The sequence below is a fragment of the Hemiscyllium ocellatum genome, chromosome 13 (assembly GCF_020745735.1).
Source record: "Hemiscyllium ocellatum isolate sHemOce1 chromosome 13, sHemOce1.pat.X.cur, whole genome shotgun sequence".
Lineage (NCBI taxonomy): Eukaryota > Metazoa > Chordata > Chondrichthyes > Orectolobiformes > Hemiscylliidae > Hemiscyllium > Hemiscyllium ocellatum.
Window position 1 is genome coordinate 38,752,089 of NC_083413.1, and position 20,552 is coordinate 38,772,640.

A 20,552-nucleotide genomic window follows, 5' to 3' on the forward strand; every position below is an offset into this window, starting at 1 on the left:
CACTTTCTGTATTCAGCACTAAATCATGTCTGACATTTCTATGAAGTATTGAGGATGAACCCTACGTCAGAAGCATCATCTATTTTTTCTGGTATTAAACCAAGCCCCCATTTATCTGCTTAGCTGAAAGTAAATGATCTCTTCGCTCTAATTCAAAGAAGAGTACAAGAATAATCGTGGTCGCCCTGGCCAACATTTCTTCCTAAATTAACTCAAAGGAAACAGATTATCAGATCATTATCGCATTTTTGTATTTGTGGGTGTTTACAGGGCACAAATTGGCTCCTGTGATTCCTGTGTTACAGCTGTGAGTACACTTCAAAAGTACTACTTTAATTATAAAGTGATTTGAGATGTCTGGTAGTCATGAAAAGCGCATGTAAATATAAAATCTTATTTTAAATTGTAATTCAACTATCAGAGCTTTTAAGCAAAATGTCGAAACAAAACCTTTCCTTCCAATTTGATCTTACAAAATTCAGTTTTCAAATTTTACAACTACATTTTGGTTGAGGGAACTGAAGAATATTTCTCCTCTACTTTATTTCCAGAACATTTATATTGGTTCCATAAAATGAATGGAAAGCAACTTGTTGGGTTTATTAAACTTCGGAATGTTGTGCAAGTTGCATCAAAGTTTTGAATGTAATTTAGTAATAAATTTCTCATTCTGATATTCTGGTTTGTATTTCTCCTCATTTGGAATTAATGTGCCAGGAGTCCAAAGCAAAATGAATAGTAGAAAACAGGCATGTAAATTACTTAAATCTTCAAAATGTTTGTCTCATATTATGAATAATCAAGAGTTTTAAATATAATTTATGGATTATACTTGTATTTTTTCAAAGCAATGCATCCTAAAAATATATCACATGGATCTCCAGAAGTAAAGGCAGTATCATTTTTTTCCTGTGTATTATGCAAGAAATTTTTGTATATATAGATTTATATTTATCTGTGTTTGGAGTTGAGTGGGAACATCTCCGGGCAGACCAGTTAGAAATCTCTTCTTTATTCATTCAGTTATAGTATTTGGGTGTCATGGGCAATGTAGCATTAATTGTTCATCCTTCAGTGTCGGTTTATAAGAATAATGTGATGAGCTTTATCACTAGCTTTAGGAGAACCAGGCTGCAGCTGGACAACATAACTGTAAAACAAGAATAGATTGAATTGAAATTGACACTGTCAGTTGCTGGGAGGTCAGAGTTGAATATTGTTATTAGGATTTGAGAGGCAATGGAATTGCAGAAGCCTTTTGAAATTCATGGGACATGGGCATTGCTAGCCGCCAGCACTTACTGATGTCCCTAGTTGCTCTTGAAAAGGTGGTGGTGAGCAGCCTTTTTGAACTGCTGCAGTTGATGTGTTGTCGATTGACCCACAATGCCATTAGGAGTTTGACTCTGTGCTAGTGAAGAAACGGCAATATATTAAGTTGGAGTTGAAGTCACAAGACTAAACTTGCCAATATGTTAAATACAGGGACTCTGGTATGAGTATTAAGTAATATTTTTGGGTACTGTACCTGGAGTGTGTTTTGAGTCAGCATGCAAAAATTGTCCTTTTTTCAAATTAAAAATGAGTGTTTTGGGATGAATAGGATTCTCCTTCTTACGTGTTTAAAAATCTTTGAATTTGTATTATAAGTAGATGATTTAATGTATTTATTTTAATCTTCATTTCTTCTGTTAATAAATTTCAGTTTTATTGTTAAAGCAAAATCTGCAGTATTGCACGCTAATATTTCAGTGAGAGACCACTTTGTTAAAACCAAAACAATCAAAATATGATACTTCAAGTCAAGTTTCAGTCTGGGATATGACTTGTCCGTAAAAACATTTGTTGGGATCATAACAAGGGGTGTCAGCAACCAGGAATATTATGAAATCCACAACGTAATTGAAAATGCAGAGGGCCAGTTCACACAAAATGTGCGTAAAATGAGACAAACACTTTGAAGGTATAATCTAAAAGGCTCTTCTGCACTGTAACAATTCTCTGATTCTGTTTCAAGATGATTGGAGGTACTGAAGCTCTGTTTCTCATCTCTTCTCTCCTCCTTTTAAACTCTTCTTAAAACCGACATCTTTGATATTAGGAATGATTAAAAGTTTTCTCAATCGGCGGCACGGTGGCTCAGTGGTTAGCACTGCTGCCTCACAGCACCAGGGTCCAAGGTTCAATTCCAGTCTCGGGCAACTGTCTGTGTGGAGTTCGCACATTCTCCTGTGTCTGTGTGGGTTTCCTCCGGGTGCTCCAGTTTCCTCCCACAGTCAGGTGAATTGGCCATGCACCATTGCCCATCGTGTTAGCTGCATTAGTCAGAGGGGAATGGGTCTGGGTGGGTACTCTTCGGAGGGTTAGTGTGGACTAGTTGGGCCGAAGGGCCTGTTTCCACGCTGTTGGGAATCTAATCTAATCTAATCATTGGTTCCGTGTTAGTTCTTTGATTATGTTTTCACTCCTCTCCTAATCCATATCTGAGGCTGAACCAGATTGGTTCACACCTCGTAACTGTTTAAATCGGAAGTAAAATTCTAACTCTATATTCTCCATTACCAAAACCACCTTCTTCAAGCTCCACAATGTGTCACATTTTTGTTTAAAACACTAAAGCATGCTTTTGTTACGTTTTGTTATATCATGGGGAGGAGTACTGTAGTGGTAATATTACTAGACTAGAAATCCAGAGAGGCAGACAAATGTTCAGAGGATATGGGTTTGAATACCATGGCTGATTGTGAACTTTGTATTCGATAAAATCTGGAAGTTAAAATCTGTCTAATTGCAATCATGTAACTTTTGTCAATTGTCACAAAAACACATCTGGTTCAGCGATACTCTGTGCATATAGATTGTGTACTCATTGATGATATTTGTCATAATTTATTCAAAAGGAAACTTTGAAGTTGGAGTGCATATTGCAGATGTGAGTTACTTTGTTCATGAAGGGACTGCTCTTGATACGATGGCCAGCAAGAGGGCAACCAGCGTCTACTTGGTTCAGAAGGTAAGGAATGTGAAGTTAAACCAATGATGATCAGTGTAGAGAAATAGTTAATAGTTATCTAAAACCTGTTTAAAAATTAGGAGTTCATTGTAACAAAAGTACAGATAAGTTACTCTCTTAAACATACCCTACGAATGAGTTGATCAGCTGATGGATAAATTCAGTCACTGAACATTTAAGTGTGCACTCTTTTACTGTGAATGATACAAGTAAGTAAACGGAACTTACAAACACATAGCTTACACTGCTTGAATAAAAATAAGTTGTTAAAATTTTGAATTATTAATAATTTTCAGTTTACATGTCCGTGAGAGGTTTGCAGTGTTGAGGGTTTTCTGCTTAAAACTGTTCTGAATACCATGTGTCAAATTGTACTCAAATGATTGAAACTAAATTTTCCTGTACTCCACAAAGTATTTACAACTACTTAAGCCTTCTCCATGTCTCTTTTTTTTAATGGAATTAATACATCCTTATATTCCTCTGTCTTTTGTATGCTTTAGTTAGTTAACTCTCATAAGCATCTATTACTTTTACTCCAACTACTCTTTTGGTAGTGAGTTCTACATTCTACTTATTCTCTGGGCAAACAGGTTTCTCCTGATTTGGATTTATTAGTGACTATCTTGTATTATAATTATAGAAAGGGGCAAAAATATAGAATGGGATTAAGGAAGGACTTCAATTATTCTGATATAAATTGATATATTGATTGTATAAAGGGCAGAGAGGGGGAATATTAAGGAAAATTTTGTCAGTATGTTTTAAACCCAACTTGAAAGGAGTCATCGATGGATATAGTTCTGATTAGTTAAGATAGGTCAAATGGATCAAGTGTTATTGGGTAATATTTAAAGACTAGTGATTCTTTAACATAGAGTTTAGATTAGGTCTGGAAAGGACATGGACCGCAATAGAGTAAAATAATAATTACACAGAGTGTAAAAACATTTGGTTCAAGTATATTGGAAGCAAAAAGTTAAAGATGGCAGAACAAGTTGAGAAAAGCAATCGGGGTCCCTTATAAGTATGCTCCTAAAGATGAAGTCCTTCACCCAGTGGATTGATTGGCAAAGCTGGGTTTATTCTCCTTAGAGAATGTTGAGAGGAAACTAAATGAAGAAAAACTGTTCTCTTTGGTGGGGCCCAGAACCAGTGGGTGCTGATATATTGCTCAATGGGAAAAAAAAACAATGGGAAAATGAGGCAAAACCTTTTTCTGCAAAATATGCTGAGGATCTGCCTGAGAATGGATGTGAATTAAATTTTGGGGTTCAACACTGAATTGATGGGTATCAAAGGAGAAACAAAGTTTTTGGATTCTGGATAAAGGGCAAGTGAAAATAGCCAAACTCCTCTTACGAGAGCGAGTGTGGATACAATAGTCTTTGTCTTTGTTGAAATTACTTGATGATGGACAGCCTATAAATCTGGTTTTCACCCTTGCCATGTTTCTGTACCCTATTTATAGGATGAAGAGCAGAACTATTCTCTATAGCCCATGTAGTCTAGCCAAACTCCTATTTAACTTTAATGTATTTCACCTATAGAAGTGAATCCCACTGTTTTGTATTTTTTGTTTAGGGATTGATTATCCTACATTGCTATTTTTAGTGGTCTCTGAATCTGTAACATTCTACTCCTGTACTCCATTTACAGTTATTTTTCATGAATTATGTGGCATCTTACTCTAACAAAGTGTACTACCTACTTAGCTACATTGAAGTTAACTTGACAGTTGCACACTGTTCAGCGAGTTTATTCATGCCTTCCAGTATTTTGTTACAATCCTTTTCTATATTAACTACATCTCCCAATTGAATGTCATCTACAAACTTTGAAATCGTACTTTTGATTCACGTATCAAAATTGTTTATGTAAGTAGTGAACAGCAGTAGACTCAGCATCCGTCTTTGTGGCTCAACATTTCTCACCCTTGCCAGTCAGCGTAACTACCTTTCATCAAAAAGTTATTTCAAATAATTCTTTGAGGATGATTAAATATGACTTTCACATTCGAATCTGACAATTAAAATGCATAAGGATGGGTATATGCATAGGAAGGGTTTGGAGGGATATGGGCCAGATACTGGCATGTGGGACTAGATTGGTGGGCGGCATGGTGGCACAGTGGTTAGCACTGTTGCCTCACAGCGCCAGAGACCCGGGTTCAATTCCCGCCTCAGGCGACTGACTGTGTGGAGTTTGCACATTCTCCCTATGTCTGCGTGGGTTTCCTCCTGGTGCTCCGGTTTCCTCCCACACTCCAAAAATGTGCAGGTTAGGTGAATTGGTCACGCTAAATTGCCCGTAGTGTTAGGTGCAGGGTTAAATGTAGGGGAATGGGTCTGGGTGGGTGCGCTTCGGCGGGTCGGTGTGGACTTGTTGGGCCGAAGGGCCTGTTTCCACACTGTAAGTAATCTAATTGGGTTGGGATATCTGGCTGGCATGGACGAGTTGGACTGAAGGGTCTGTTTCCATGCTGTACATCTCTATGAACTGACCGCTCTGTATTACCTTTTCAGTCTCTAGATAGTTTTGTAATATCTGTGAACAATTGATTAAGGATCTTTCTCATTTTTGTCACTGATGTTAAATTAATGAGTTCATCACTCCCTTTGTTATAAACATGTTTATATTACAAATATTGTGCTTTGTATAATAATTTAAACTTGCTTTTCAATTGGATATATTTATCCTACACTCTGTTTAACTGTCTCCCACTGTTTATCTACTTTGTTGTCAATAAATGTCTTCAGCTTATTTTCTTAAGTCTATTTGCATCTCCTTTAAATAATTTTTCCTCAATTTATTACTCTAATTTTTGTCTTATTTATACCGTTGGCAATATTTATCTTACTATGGTGTGATTGTTGTTACCAAAATATTTCCCTATGTTCACTCCTCAACACTCTTTTCTAATTGCCCAGTATAAACCAAATTTGTGTTGAATCCATGTCTTAATGAGAGCCACTTCTAATTAGAAAAAAGATCATTTAAAATAAAAATAAATGTAATCATATTTTAAGTTCAATTTAAAGAGAAAAGTGCAGCAAAGAAGTCCAGTTTCTCTATTGACAAGTATTTTTAGAGAAGGAGCAATTGGGTAGATAAGGTTTCTAACTATATGAATAATACATCATTCCGTGTATTTCACTTTGGAATTGCTTCATCCCATAATCAATGACTGAAAAGGGCAGATTTTTTGATAACCGATAACATTTGATTATGTTTTCAATAGCTAATTGATCATCAAAATTACCTCTTCTGTTAACTGTTTAATTAACCAGAAATTGATTGCAACATAGAATTGAACTTTTGGTTTTAACAGAAATGCTCTTTGGAGCTCACTATAAAAATATAAAAATCTTATAATTATAAATTACAAAATTATTAATTATAAAACACTAATCATTTCAATTCATTTTATTTGTACAATTTACATTCTCTGAAAAGTTTAGAGTTTGATGCCTTGAGAGATGAAACGATTTGCCAAATTGGTGAAACTTGACTGCCAATGCTATTGAACAATGTCTGTTCGAAAAATGAACAAATGATATCACTATTTTTATGCCACTTAATCAACAGCTTGATGTTTTTAAAACTTAGTCTCCTTGCTGATACTGAGGAACATAGGAAATAGGAGCAAAGCTAGGGCAGTTGGCTGCTTATCCCTGCTCGACATTCAAGTAAATTTTGGCTGAATTTCTACCTCAGTGCAATATTCACCCACAATCCTCATATCTCTTGATATCTTCAATATCTAGAAACCTAACAATCTCTCCCCGAATGCACTCAACAATGAAGCCTGCATACCTCTATGGGGAAGAGCATTCCAAAGATTTAACCTCCTCTGGGTGAAGAAATTACTAGTTAGCTCAGTCCTAATTGGCCTACTCATTATTCTAGACACCCCAGTCAGGGGAAACACCCTTGCTATTCAGCTTATTAAAACCTGTAAGAAGTTTGTATACTTCAATGAAATCATCTCTGACCCATCTAATCTCAAGAGGGTATAGGCCCCATCTCTTCAGTCTCTTCTCACAGAATATTCTAACTGCTGTTCTCAGTCTGCTGAATCTTTACTGCACTCTCTCTTTAACAAGTAAATTCTTTTGGTATAAGTTTGCTCGCTGAGCTGGAAGGTTTGTTTTCAGACGTTTCATCACCATACTAGGTAACATCAGTGAGCCTCCGGTGAAGCACTGGTATCAGTGATTTGCTTTCTATTTATGTGTTTCAGTTTCGTTGGGTTGGTGATGTCATTTCCTGTTATTTTCTCAGAGGGTGGTAAATAGAGTCCAAGTCAATGTATTTGTTGATAGAGTTCTGGTTGGGATGCCATGTTTCTAGGAATTCTCATGTATGTCTCTGTTTGGCTTGTCCTACAGTGGATGTATTGCCCAGTTAAAGTGGTGTCTTTCCTCATCTGAATGTAAGGATACTAGTGAGAGTGGGTCCTGTCTCTTTGTGGCTAGTCGATGTTCATATATCCTGGTGGTCAGTTTTCTGCCTATTTGTCCAATGTAGTGATTGTTACAGTTCTTGCGAGATATTTTGTAAATGACGTTTGTTTTGCTTGTTGTCCGTATAGGGTCTTTCAAGTTCATTAGCAGCTATTTTAGTGTGTTTTGGGGTTTGTGGGCTACCATGATGTCAGGAGATCTGAGTAGTCTGGAAGTCATTTTTGAGATGCCCATGAAGTAGGGGAGAGTGGCTAGGGTTTCCGGATACGTTTTGTCTGCTTGTTTGGGCTTGTTGCTGAGAAATCGACAGACTGTGTTCATTGGGTACCCATTCTTTTTGAATACGATGTATAGATTATTTTCCTCTGCTTTTTGTAGTTCCACTGTGCTGCAGTATGTGGTGGCTCATTGAAATAATGTTCTAATGCAGCTTCATTTGTGGGTGTTGGGATTCATCGCTTCAGTAGTTCAGTATTTGGTCCGTATGTGTTGTTTTCCTGTGGACACTGGTTTGAAGTTCCCTATTGGCTGTTTGCTCTACTGTGAGTTATCACTGCAGGAAATGACATCACCAACCTAAGGAAACCTAAACACATAAATAGAAAGTAGGTCATAACACCAGTGCCTCACTCTAGGTGACAAAAAATCTGAAAATTAACCTTCCAGCTCAGCAAACAAACTTACATCCACAACCTCAACCTGAGCTACAAATCTTCTCAAAACTCACTCACTAAATTCTTTCTTAAGAGTTGCAAAACTGTATATGACGCTCTAGATGCAATCTCACCAAGATTCTATTCAGTTTCAGCAAGTTTTCACCTCTCCTGTATTCAATTCCTCTTGCCTGAAAGACCAATACAGCATGTTTTTAATATTTACTCATGGAATGTGGGTATTGCTGTAAAAACAGATTCCTTGCCCTTTCCGGATTACTCATGAACTGAATGGCTTGTCATATGATTTCTGAAAACAGTTAAGAGCTACATTGCTGAGAGCCTGAAAATGCCTGTGGGCCAGACCAGGTAGGGATGATAGATTTCCTTCCCTAATGGACATTAATGAACCGTATGGGTTTTTATGATAATTGTTGATAGTTTCATGATCACACTTACTGAATCCAAATTTCAATTCTAGATTATGTCTAGAGCTGCCATGGTGGGAGTTGGACTCATCTCCCTAAGAGGCTTAACGTGCTTCTCTGGATCGCTAAACCAGAGACATTATCACGATGCCATTCTAATCGCTTGCTGTACCTGCATGTTAGCTTTCAGTTACTTTTGACCAAGAAAGGTGCCTTTGGCCATCAACACTGCAATCTCTATTTAAGAAATACTTTGGGTTTCTGTTTTTCCTACCAAAGTTGACAATTCCATATTTTTCCACGTTCTATCCCGTCTACCATGTTCTTGCACACTTACTCAGCTTGTCTAAATATCCTTGAAGCCTCACAATTCACATTCCCACCTAACATTGTGTCATCAGAAAACTTGAAAGCATTACATTTGGTCCTCTCATACAAATTATTGATAAACTTTGTGAATAACTGGAGGGCAGGCATTAACCTTTAAAGTACCACAGTAGTCACAGCTTACTAACCTGAGAATGAGTCATTTATTCTGTTTTCTGTCTGTTAACTAATTCTCAACTCATGAACATACTCCCAATTCCTTGCACTTTTAACTTTCCTTACTAACCACCTGTTTGGAATCTTATCAAAAGCCTTCTAAAAACTCAAATACACTGTACCCACTGATCATACATTCTGCTAGTCACATCCTCAAAAAGCTCAACAAGTTTGTCAAACAGGCTTATCCTTTCATATATCCATGTTATCCATTTTTCTTAAATGTCTAATTATCAAAGGCTTCAAATAGATTCCAACCTACAAATGGTTCCTACCAATGTTTGCTACCCTTGCTGTTTCTTAGCTCCATCAAATTGATCCTGCACCTTCTTGGATTCTAATTGGTTTAGCCTGTAGTCCAGTGATTTGCACGATAAATCAGGATCAGTTTCACTAATTTTACCGATGGAGGCTTACAACATGTGCGATTCCAATGATATATTAAATATAACTGAATTAAACAGACATAATATTTTTATCAAGAAAGATCCATTTTTTTGGGTATGCATCTAAGGAAATTCCAGGTTATGATTCTTTTGTGGGATGTGGCATCTCTGGCTAGGCCATCCCTAATTAACCTTAAACTACTAGGCTTGCTGGTCATTACAGAAGACAATTAAAAGTCAACCATGGGTTGCTGAGGGTCTGGAGTTACATGTAGACTATACTAGGTAAGGATGACAGATTCACTTTCTGAAACTAGGAGTTTTTATAAATAATCACTGAGACTTGTATTTTGGCTTGCTTAATTTTCCAGATTTATTAACAACTTAGTTGCTACCAAGTGGAATTTGAACACCTGCCCCTAAAGCATTAGTTTGGGCTCTGGATTACTGGTCCAGTGTCATTACTAATGCACCACTGTCTCCACCTACAGAGTTTAGTAGGAATTAACCCATTTATTATCCATTGTTTTTCTTCTCGTTCTTTCCAATCCGGCTACTTCTACCTCTAAACCTTTACGACCTTGTTACCTCTAGTCTTGCTGTCTGCTGCCATTCACCATCTCACTTCTTTTACAATCACAAACTGTTTCTCTCCCAAGTTCACTGCTGATCAACTGTCTATGAGCCTGACAGCAGAATATGCTACAAAGAGCCAGTCTGTTTTTGCAAGAGCAGCTTCTCACTGATGATGACAGCTCTACTTATGAGGGCAGCTTTTCTCTGACTGATTGGCCCTCTTGAAGTTTCAAGGGCTTTTGGATGGCATTCAGGGATAAATTCAGCAACTGTACCCATATATTTTGATCAGATTTGCTTTGCCAAAAGCGTGTTCCTTGGCAAATGGTGAATCCTGAGCTGATCCTGACAGCATTTTTCAGTAGTAGTCAGGACAAGGAGGTAGGTGCTAAGTCCAGGAAGTGAAACTGCACTGTTAGTTTATTCCAAGCCATAGGCTTGCCATCTGGCTAACTGAATTAACCAGCCCCCTTTATTCCCATAGAAAAACTAAAAATAAATAAGCTTCTCTGCTATTGCAAACAATGTAGTTGGGAAGAAAATACCTCGGAATAATATATACAAAAATATTTGTCAATAAACCTTTGCATTAATGTTCAAAATCTTGTTACCCTGAAACTCCAACTGATCACAGTAAAATTGTTTCCATTTAAATGTGTGGAATTATGGAGAAATAATAATTTAGAGTGAAGAAATAAATGGATTTAGAGCCAACATTGAGAGAAAGCCAAATAGGTAACGCAGACCGGGGTTTTAGCAATTGGTTTACAATTTATTTTACTCTTTTATTGAGCAGTGGTGAGAGAGATCAGCTGTTACTTGTAAACAAATCCATGCTATTAAGCCTAGAGAGATCCACTTTTTGTGGTTCGCTCTATGAAATGTTTTTTATATCTCTGGGGTTGGGAGAAGGTAGATAGGGAGAAACTGGTCGCACTGAAAAGGAGGAGGAATAAGAGGGCACAAGTTTAGAATGATATGCAGATGTGAGAAAAGTGTTTTCAGCAAATGGTTCAGCAAGTCTGGAATGCACTATCTGGAAGTGTAGCGGAGACAGAGTTAACTAAGGCATTCAAAAGGAAATTAGATAATTATTTGAATAGAAGCAAGGTGCAAAAGTATAAGGAAAACTGTCATTGTGCAGACACAATGGACTGAATCAACACTCCTGTACTGTAACAATTCTGTTGTTAGACATGAACACTCATTGACATGAATACAAGGGTGATCTTTTGTCAGACCTTTAATTGTTTAAACTTATCTTCACTTCCTCTTGGTTATGTTTACTTACAGGTTATCCCAATGCTTCCTAGGCTTCTCTGTGAAGAGCTCTGCAGCTTGAATCCAATGCAAGACAAGCTGGCCTTTTCTGTCATTTGGACATTGACTCCTCAAGGAAAGGTACAGGTTTTATTCTTTCTTTTAAAGTTAATCTAAACAGTACTGACTATGACAGACTTAGGTGCTGCAGCTGGTTATGAGATTATGTCTGGCAGAAAGAGCATTCCAAACTTTGAATACAGGCTTAAAGCAACACCCTATTGCTTCATGAGAGCAAATTGTCCTGATTGCTGTTTGATTACAGGACCACTCTTCGTGCACCTGTAGGAATAACTCCAGCAGAGTTGCTACTAACGAGAAGACTCCATACCAGATTAAATCTGATCTTCCTGGACCTGAGGATGGGGAGGGTGAATGGTATCAGGAATGCCAATGCTGGACCAACAACTACACTAAGTGAAAGAGGCAGTTTACTTCAAGGGACCAAGTTTGAAGTAGGAACCATGGGAATGGCCCTACTTGGCTAAGATGCGAGGTCAGGTCCAATGACGTGTAAGGATTGAATTGGTGCGACAGTCCTGAACAAGCATATGGAAGTTGCATATTTGCAAATGATGTCAGAGTAAAATGTGCCCGGCTGCTCAACAGCCTTTCCGACTGTCCCAGAACCCCTGGGTTCTCCCTCTCTGTCAAGGAGAATCTGAGATGGACACGGCAGATGTCACCACCTTGATGCCTTTGCTGCTGAAGAAATTTCCTTTGAGACACTCCATGCATAAGAGGTGAGCTACTATATCAAAGACAGAGTTGAAGAAACCTGCTCTCATGCTAAAATGCTACAAAGTAAAACAAACCAGGATATGTCCTCTGACTAAGAGGGGGAGAGATGCAGTGATTGTAACAAGATTAGTCAGGTGGACCTCATAGAGATTAACAACCCCAATCAGGGAGCCCTGGCTGACTGATGAGAACAAGAGTGTCAGACATCCTGTTGACTCTGAGGGAGCTGGATCAGTGTCAAGGACTCTCCATGTGTAAACAAAGTATAACTTAGTGACTGGATACTGGCCTTTGTTGAGTTATTTCATACCTGAAATGTTAATTCTGCTTTCTCCACAGATTTGCCAGACCTGTTGAGTTTCTCCAGCAATATCTATTTTTGTTTCAGATTTCCAGCATCCACAGTTTTTTTGATTTCTTTAGATTTCAAACAGATCTAGCAATTCAAAACTGGGCATCCATGAGTGCAGTGGGCAATCCACAGTGCCAAGCTTGTATTTAGCCACAATGTATAACCTCATCGACTGACCCATCCTCCACTCCTGCCATTAAAATCAAGTCTGTTCCAATGAAAAGTATGGCATGGCAGAAACAGCACCAAATCTACCAAAAGATGAGGAGTCAACTGGATGAAACAATTGTGCAGAGCTACTTACATGCCAAACAGTGGAAGAATCATGAAATAAACTGAGCTAAGTGATCTGACAACCAACAGATCAAATGGAAACATGGCAGTCCTGCCACACCAGCAGTGAATGGAGACGGACAGTTAAACAACTAACAAGAAGAGGAAACTCTACGAATATCCCCACCATTAATGTTGGGAAACCTGAAACTTAATGCAAAAACACAGCTGAAGCATCCTGCAGTGAAAAGTGCAAAGTGAACAATCCATCTTGGCCTCGTGCTAAGGGTCCCAACGTCACAGAAGGCAGCTGTCAGCCAATTTGATTAATTCTACATTATATCAAAATATTGCCAAAGTACTGGATGCTCTAAAAAAATGTGCTTGCACTGCTGCGGAAGATTTGTACCCCACAGCTAGCTGCATCCCTAGTCAAAGTGTTCCAGTACTGCTGCAATGCCGGCATTTAACCCACAGTGTAAATATGGAAAAATATAACCTAGTGCATTACACAACTTAATCTACTCTCAATCATCAGGAAAGTGATGCAAGGTGTCATTGGTGAACTATATATTCAGCATTTTCTCTGCATTGACATAGCACTCACTAGTTCTGTCTCCTGGTCTCCGCACCTCACCTGGCTGCAGACTAACTCACAACACGAGAGTTTCAGCAATATTTTAGTCAGTAATCAACACTACAATGGCTTCCTAGAGACTTTCCCCATCCAAAGTTCATCCATGTGGCGATGTGAATCATATCTGAACTGGAAGGGGGCCAATGTATTAGTGGTGGGAGATTTGCTAGTTCTATTAAGGGAGACTGTAACGCTTTCTGTCAGTAATGTCTATCACCTTTTGGGAGAGGGTTCCTTGGATGAGTCCGAGCAGCTCTGTAATGTAGGGGAGAGGGAGCTGGATGTTGAGATCTCTTCTGAAGTATGGAAGGGTATCTGGAAAATGCAAGAAGGATCTCAATTTGCAAAATAACCCATGCTTTACAATTGAAGATTCTTCACAGGGTCCGCTTGGCTCCAGAACTGTCTCTCAAAATTTAAAATGGGAGTATCTCCAATATGTCTTAAATGCAAAATGAGTACAGGTATGCTCACTTATTGTCTACAGTCCTGCCATAGGTTACGGGCATACTGGAGTGCTGTGGTAGGTGAAATAGAGAGGGTCTTGGGGTCAGAGGTGAAGAAGTATCTGTATTTCCTCTTCTTGGCCTAGCTAATCTACTTTCATTAGATGCGCACGAAAAACAGCTTTTCAGTATTTGTGCAAGAAAGAACATTCTGTTAGGGTGGGTGTCTGACCCCTCCCCCTCCCCCCCGCCCCCGCCCCCGCCCCCGCCCCCGCCCTGCCTCTCTGGGATTGTTAGGCTGGCATAAGCTAGTCATGGAACACAATGCTTTGCACCATAAAACTGAGAATATCTAATATGTGGCAGCCCTTTTTGGACTACTTGGGTATAGATTTGTCTAACATACTAATAAGAGCCTTTATATATTAAACGATTCTGTTTAGTGAATCTGCTATCCAAACAGGAAGAATTATGAACACATGAGGGCGGCACGGTGGCACAGTTAAGGGCGGCACGGTGGCACAGTGGTTAGCACTGCTGCCTCACAGCGCCAGGGACCTGGGTTCAATTCCTGCCTCAGGCGACTGACTGTGTGGAGTTTGCACGTTCTCCCCGTGTCTGCGTGGGTTTCCTCCGGGTGCTCCGGTTTCCTCCCACAGTCCAAAGATGTGCGGGTCAGGTGAATTGGCCATGCTAAATTGCCCGTAGTGTTAGGTAAGGGGTATATGTAGGGGTATGGGTGGGTTGTCGCTTCGGCGGGTCGGTGTGGACTTGTTGGGCCGAAAGGGCCTGTTTCCACACTGTAAGTAATCTAAATGAATATGTATAAATTTATGTTGTTGATGGTCGAGGGCCATTACTTTGTTTCGCTGAGCTTTATTATCATTATTATTATTATTATTACTAACATGATTTATTAGTTAGTTGTTAGTTATTATGTATTATTTATTTATGTAATTAGTAGGTTTCTTTGAATTGTTTTGTTTTGTATTTATTGTAGTACTCAAAAACAATTCCCATTTTACAATTAGAAAAAGGGAGACTGTAAACTATTAAAGAGCAGGATTGGAGGGATCCTAAGTAGCACAGTAAATCGATGATGCTGGTTCTGAATCTGAATGGAACAAGTTAATTTAAAAAAAAGACAAGAACAAATCAGAGAACTAACTATATCTGAAGAATTAAACTGCATTTATTTCAGTGCAAGGGTTCTTCCAAGTAAGGCTGATGAACTCAGCATTTTTGAGATCATGAGATTAGGATGTCATTGCTATTACAGAAACGTACCTGAGGGATGGAGCGGACTGATAGCTCAATGTTCTGTGTTTCAGATTCCATACGAAAGATAGAAAGGGAGGCAAGAGAGGAGGGGGACTGGCGTTTTTGATTAAGGAAGACATTATGCTATAACTAAAGATATTTGTGAAGAATCTTCCAGTGAAAATACATGGATTGATATTAGAGATAAGAAAAGAATGATCACCTTGATGGGATTGTACTATAGTCCCCTCAGTAGTCACAAGGAAATATGTAGAGAGATCTCAGATATATGTAAGAATAATAAGGTTGTAACAGGGTGATTTTAATTTTCCAAACATTCACTGGGACTGCCATAGTATTAAAGGTTTGCAGGTGAAGAATTTGTTAAATATGCTCAAGGAAATTTTCTTTATCAAAATGTAAATTTTCCTATGAGAGAAGGAGTAAAACTTGACCTTCAGTTAGGCAATAAGGCATAGGAAGTGTCTGAAGTTATAGCAGGGGAACGCTTTGGGTCTAATTCTATGAGTTTTAAAATAGTAATGGCAAAGGATTAGCCTTCCAAAAAAAGTGAAAGCTTTTAATTAGATTAAGGCAAATTTTAATGGTATGAGACAAGAACTTTCAAAAGTTGATTGGGATAGAATGTTTGCAGTTAAAGAGACGTCTGATAAGTGGGAGGCTGTCAAAAGTGTCACAACACAATTTCAGAGTCATTACGTTCTTGTTAGAATGAAAAGTAAGGCCGGCAGGATCAGGGAACAATGGATGAGTGAAGATATTGAGATTCTAGTCAAGAATAAAATGAATCATATTTTAGATGTAGATAACTGGTTCAAATGAATCTCTTGATCAGTATAAACAGTGTAGGGGTTTTCTAAACAGGTAGATCAGAAAGGCAAAGAGGAGATATGAGCTAGCCTTGGCAATTAAGGTTAAGGATAATCCTTAGAGATTCTACAAGTACATTCAGAGCAAGACTGCAACTAGAGAGAGTAGGACCTCTTTAAGATCAAAGAGGTTGTCTTTGAGTTGAACCTCAAGAGATAGGAGAAATATTAAATATGGATATTAAATAGAGAAAGAAAAGGAGGCTAGAGAACTCAGAAAAATAAAAATTGATGTTTGAAAACAGTTCACATTACAGAAGAGGAAGTGCTGGAGGTTTTAGAAAATATAAAGATGGATAAATCTCTGGGACCTGATCTAGTATATCCAAGGACATTGTGAGAAGTTATGAAGGAAATATGGGGCTGTTTGCAGAAATATTTGTATTATCTATAGCTATGGATGAGTTGCCGAATGACTGGAGAGTGGCTAATGTTATGCCTTTGTTAAAGAGAGGATATAAAAAAAAGCCTGGAAACTATAGACCTGTGAGTCTGACTTCATTGATGGGTACATTGTTGGAAGTCATTCAGAAATGTAAGATTTATATGCATTTGGAGGGGCAAAGAATGATTGGGGTAGTCAGCATGGTTTTGTGTCAGGGAAATTGTGTCTCACAAACCTAATTGAGCTTTTCGAGGAAGTAACCAAGAAGATTGAGAGCAGAACAGTAGGTGTTGTTTACTTGTACTTTAGTAAAACCTTTGACAAGGTTCCACATGGTAAACTAATTAGTAAAGTTATATCATATGGAATTCAGGGTGACCTTGCCAATTCGATACAAAATTGGCTGAACTGCAGGAAATAAAGTGGTGGTGGAGAGTTGTTTTCAGACTTTGCACATTCATTTCTCCTACCTGCGGGTTGCACAGGGATTAGTGCTTGGTCCACTTTTGTTTGTCATTCATAAAATGATTTGAATGAGAATATAGAAGGCATGGTTAGTAAGTTTGCAGATAGCACTAAAGTTGGTAGTGTAGTGGACAGTAAAGAAGGTTAGCTAAGATGACAAAGAGATTACAAAGCCTCAATAGGCTGAGGAGTGGCAGATGGAGTTTAATTTTGATAAAACAAGGGCAGAACTTAAATAATTAAAAGTAGGACCTTAGGAAGTGTTGTAGAACAGAGACACCTTGGCGGTTCAGGTGGACAATTATTTGAAGTTTGTGTCACAGGTGGATAGGTGGTAAAGAAAGCATTTAGCACACTTGCCTTCATTGCTCAGACCTTTGAGTATAGGAGTTGGGATATTGAGGTTGTATAGGACATCGGTAAGGCCTCTTCTGGAATACTATGTCCAGTTCTGGTTGCCCTCTTATAGGAAGTATATTAATAAACTCGAGAAGGTCCAAAACGATCAACCAAGATGTTGCCAGGAATGGAGGGTTTGAGTTACTAGGATGGCTGGATAGGCTAGGACATTTTTCATTGAAGCATAGGAGATTGAGGGGTGATGTATGGAGGTTCATAAGATCGTAAGGTGAATGGTGGATGACTTTTCCCTGTGGTGGGGGATTTCACGACTATGAGGCATAATTTTAAAGTGAGAGGAGAAGGATCTCAATAGGACATGAGGGGCAACTTTTTCATACAGAAGATAATTCACTTGTGGAATGAACCTCCAGAGGAAGTGGTGGATGCAGGTATACTTAAAGTTTGGATAAGTACATGAATAAGAAATATTTGGAGAGATATGGAGTGGAGGAATGTGGGACTAGCCTAGTTTGGGATCATTGTCAGCATGAACTGATTGGACTAAAGTTTCTATTTCCATTCTGTATGATTCTATGACTATGTATGGATCCTATATCCAGATGGAACTTAAGAACATTGGAACAGTAGTCCATTCAGCTGTTGAGCCTGTCCCATTATTCAATATGATCATTTCTGATTAAACAATTGAATGCTTTTTACTTGCCCAACTCCATAACCCTGTGCACCATTGGTAATCAGAAATTTATCAACCTCTACCTTAAAAGTACTCAAAGACAGGGCTTCCAAAACCATCTCTATTAGAGAATTCCGAAGGTCTATATCCCTGCAAGTAATCTTGCCTCAGACCTAAATGGCATCGCTCTTATTTTTAAATTGTGCCTGTGGCTGTTGACTCCCCATCCAGGGGAAACATCTTACCTGCATCTTTCCTTCAAGTATTTGAGTAAGTTTCAATGAGGTAACATCACTTTTTGAAACTCTAGAGAATACAGGCCCAGCTTGCCCAATCTTTCTTTATAGGACAGACCTGCCATCCTGGGTGAAAATGTGTTGCTGGTTAAAGCACAGCAGGTTAGGCAGCATCCAAGGAATAGGAAATTCAACGTTTCGGGCACAAGCCCTTCATCAGGAATCCTGATGAAGGGCTTGTGCCCGAAACGTCGAATTTCCTATTCTTTGGATGCTGCCTAACCTGCTGTGCTGTAATCAGCAACACATTTTCAGCTGTGATCTCCAGCATCTGCAGACCTCATTTTTTACCCTGCCATCCTGGGACCAAGTCTGGTGAACCTTTGTTTCACTCATTCCATAGCGATAAAGCTTCCCTGATATAAGGGCACCAGAATTGAACAATGTACTCTTGGTGTGGCCTAACAAAGCTCTTATACAGTTGAAAGACTCCATTATTCCTGCACTCATCCTCTTGCTAAAAAGGTTAAAATTCCATTAAACTTTCTTAAAGCTTGCTACACTCACTTGTTGGGCTTCACTGATTTATTGGTTTAGATTAGAATGGTGCTGGAAAAGCACAGCAGGTCAGGCAGCATTCGAGGAGCAGGAAAATTGACATTTTGGGCAAAAGTCCTTCATCAGGAATGGAGGCAGGGAGCCTCCAGGGTGGAGAGATAAATGAAGGGAGGTGGGAAGAAGGTAGCAAAGAGTACAATAGGTGAATGGCAGTGGGGATGGAGGTGATAGGTCAGGGAGGAGGGTGGAGCGGATAGGTGGGAAGGGAGATTGGCAGGTAGGACAGGTCATGAGGATGGTGCTGAGCTGGAAGGTTGGAACTGGGGTAAGGTGGGGGAAGGGGAAATGAGGAAACTGGTGAAGTACACACTGATGCTCTGGGGTCTTCACTGATTTATTGACTAGGACACCGAGGCCCCTTTATCAATTTCAACAATCCAATCACATACCATTTAAGAAATACTTTGCACATCCTACTAAAATGGATTACCTCACATTTTTCCACATTATTGTCCATCTGCCATATGGTTGCCCATTCACTAAGCCTTCCCATTTGCAAATCTATGCTGACTATGCACAATCAAATCACCATCAAACAGGTGTCCATTTATTTCATCATTTATAATAGATTCTGGCATTTTCCCTACAACTGATGTAAGACTTAGCATGTCTGTAGTTCCCTGTTTTCTCTCCTGCTGCCTTCTTAAATAGAGTATAGGTATTTGCAATCTTCACAATTGCAGGAATCATTGCAGAAGCAATAGAAGTTTGGAAAATAATTGCTAGTACATCAAGTAGATCTTATAGCCACCTTCTTCAACACTTTGGGAAGCAGACCATTGGGTCCTGAGGATTTATCAATTTTCAACTGCATTAAATTCTCTAGTATTCTTGTTACTGATGCTAATTTCTTTCAACTCTTCATTCTCCCTAGCTATTTGAATCTCTGGGTTTGAGAGATTTGCTCATTAAAAACAGACACAAAGTAATCATTTAATTTCCTTCCCATTTTTCTGACCCTCCTTAAATTCTACGGAAATTGCCTATAATGGACCCATGTTCCTTTTAGCCAAATATTGTCTTTTTATGTACCTTATATGTTCATTTTTATGTTTTATTGCAAGATTGCATTTATAATCTAGTCTCCCTTCCTTTTATCAATTTCTTGAACTTCCTTTGTTGTATTTTATAAATTTTCCCAATCCTCAGATTTGTGCTATTTATGGCACTTCAGAGACATTTTTTATACAATCTTGAACTTCTTTTGGTTGCCACTTTTGACTGTCTTTGTTGAATTTTAACATTTTGAATGAATGTACAGTTGATGTAAGTCATTCAATACTTCTTTAGTGGTTAACCATTATCTATGTCCTTCATGCCTTTTAACGTATTTTCTTGATTGACCTCAACAATTTTGCCCTTCATAATTTCCATTATTCAAATTTAACACTTCTCCATCAAAATGAACTAACTCACTTTCAAACATAATGTAAGATTCTGTTATATTGTGGTCAGTCATCATTTAAGATTCTTTTGCACAGCATTGTTACTTAGACTCTTTTCATTACATAATATTAGATCGAAAATAGCATGTCCTGTACTTGGTTCCTCAATATACTGCTGTCGAAAACCATCCCTACAACAGTCCAGAAACTTAGCCTCCACAGCTTTCGTGTCCAGATTGCATGAAGATTGAAGTCACGTGTTACCTATGGTACATGGTTCTTGTCTCACAATGACCCACACTAGTACTACTTTTTGGTGGTCTATAAATAACTGCATCCAATGTCTGCTGTCCTTTGCCATTACTTTGTTCCACCCAGTGTTCATCTAATCTGGGATCCTTATTAATCCCATCTCTTATCATCAGTACAATTTCAGCTTTTCT

At 38.6% G+C, this 20,552-nt stretch overlaps 1 protein-coding gene across 4 annotated transcripts in view; it reads left to right on the plus strand.

The window, feature by feature from the left end:
* dis3l2 (DIS3 like 3'-5' exoribonuclease 2) overlaps positions 1-20,552 on the plus strand; it is a 289,701-nt gene that overhangs the window by 125,379 nt on the left and 143,770 nt on the right. For all 4 annotated transcript variants that reach the window (XM_060834771.1, XM_060834767.1, XM_060834770.1 and 1 more), the window contains 2 exons: positions 2,901-3,013; positions 11,359-11,466. In XM_060834771.1, the coding sequence (XP_060690754.1) occupies positions 2,901-3,013; positions 11,359-11,466 (221 nt within the window). The remainder of the gene's footprint in view (positions 1-2,900; positions 3,014-11,358; positions 11,467-20,552) is intronic.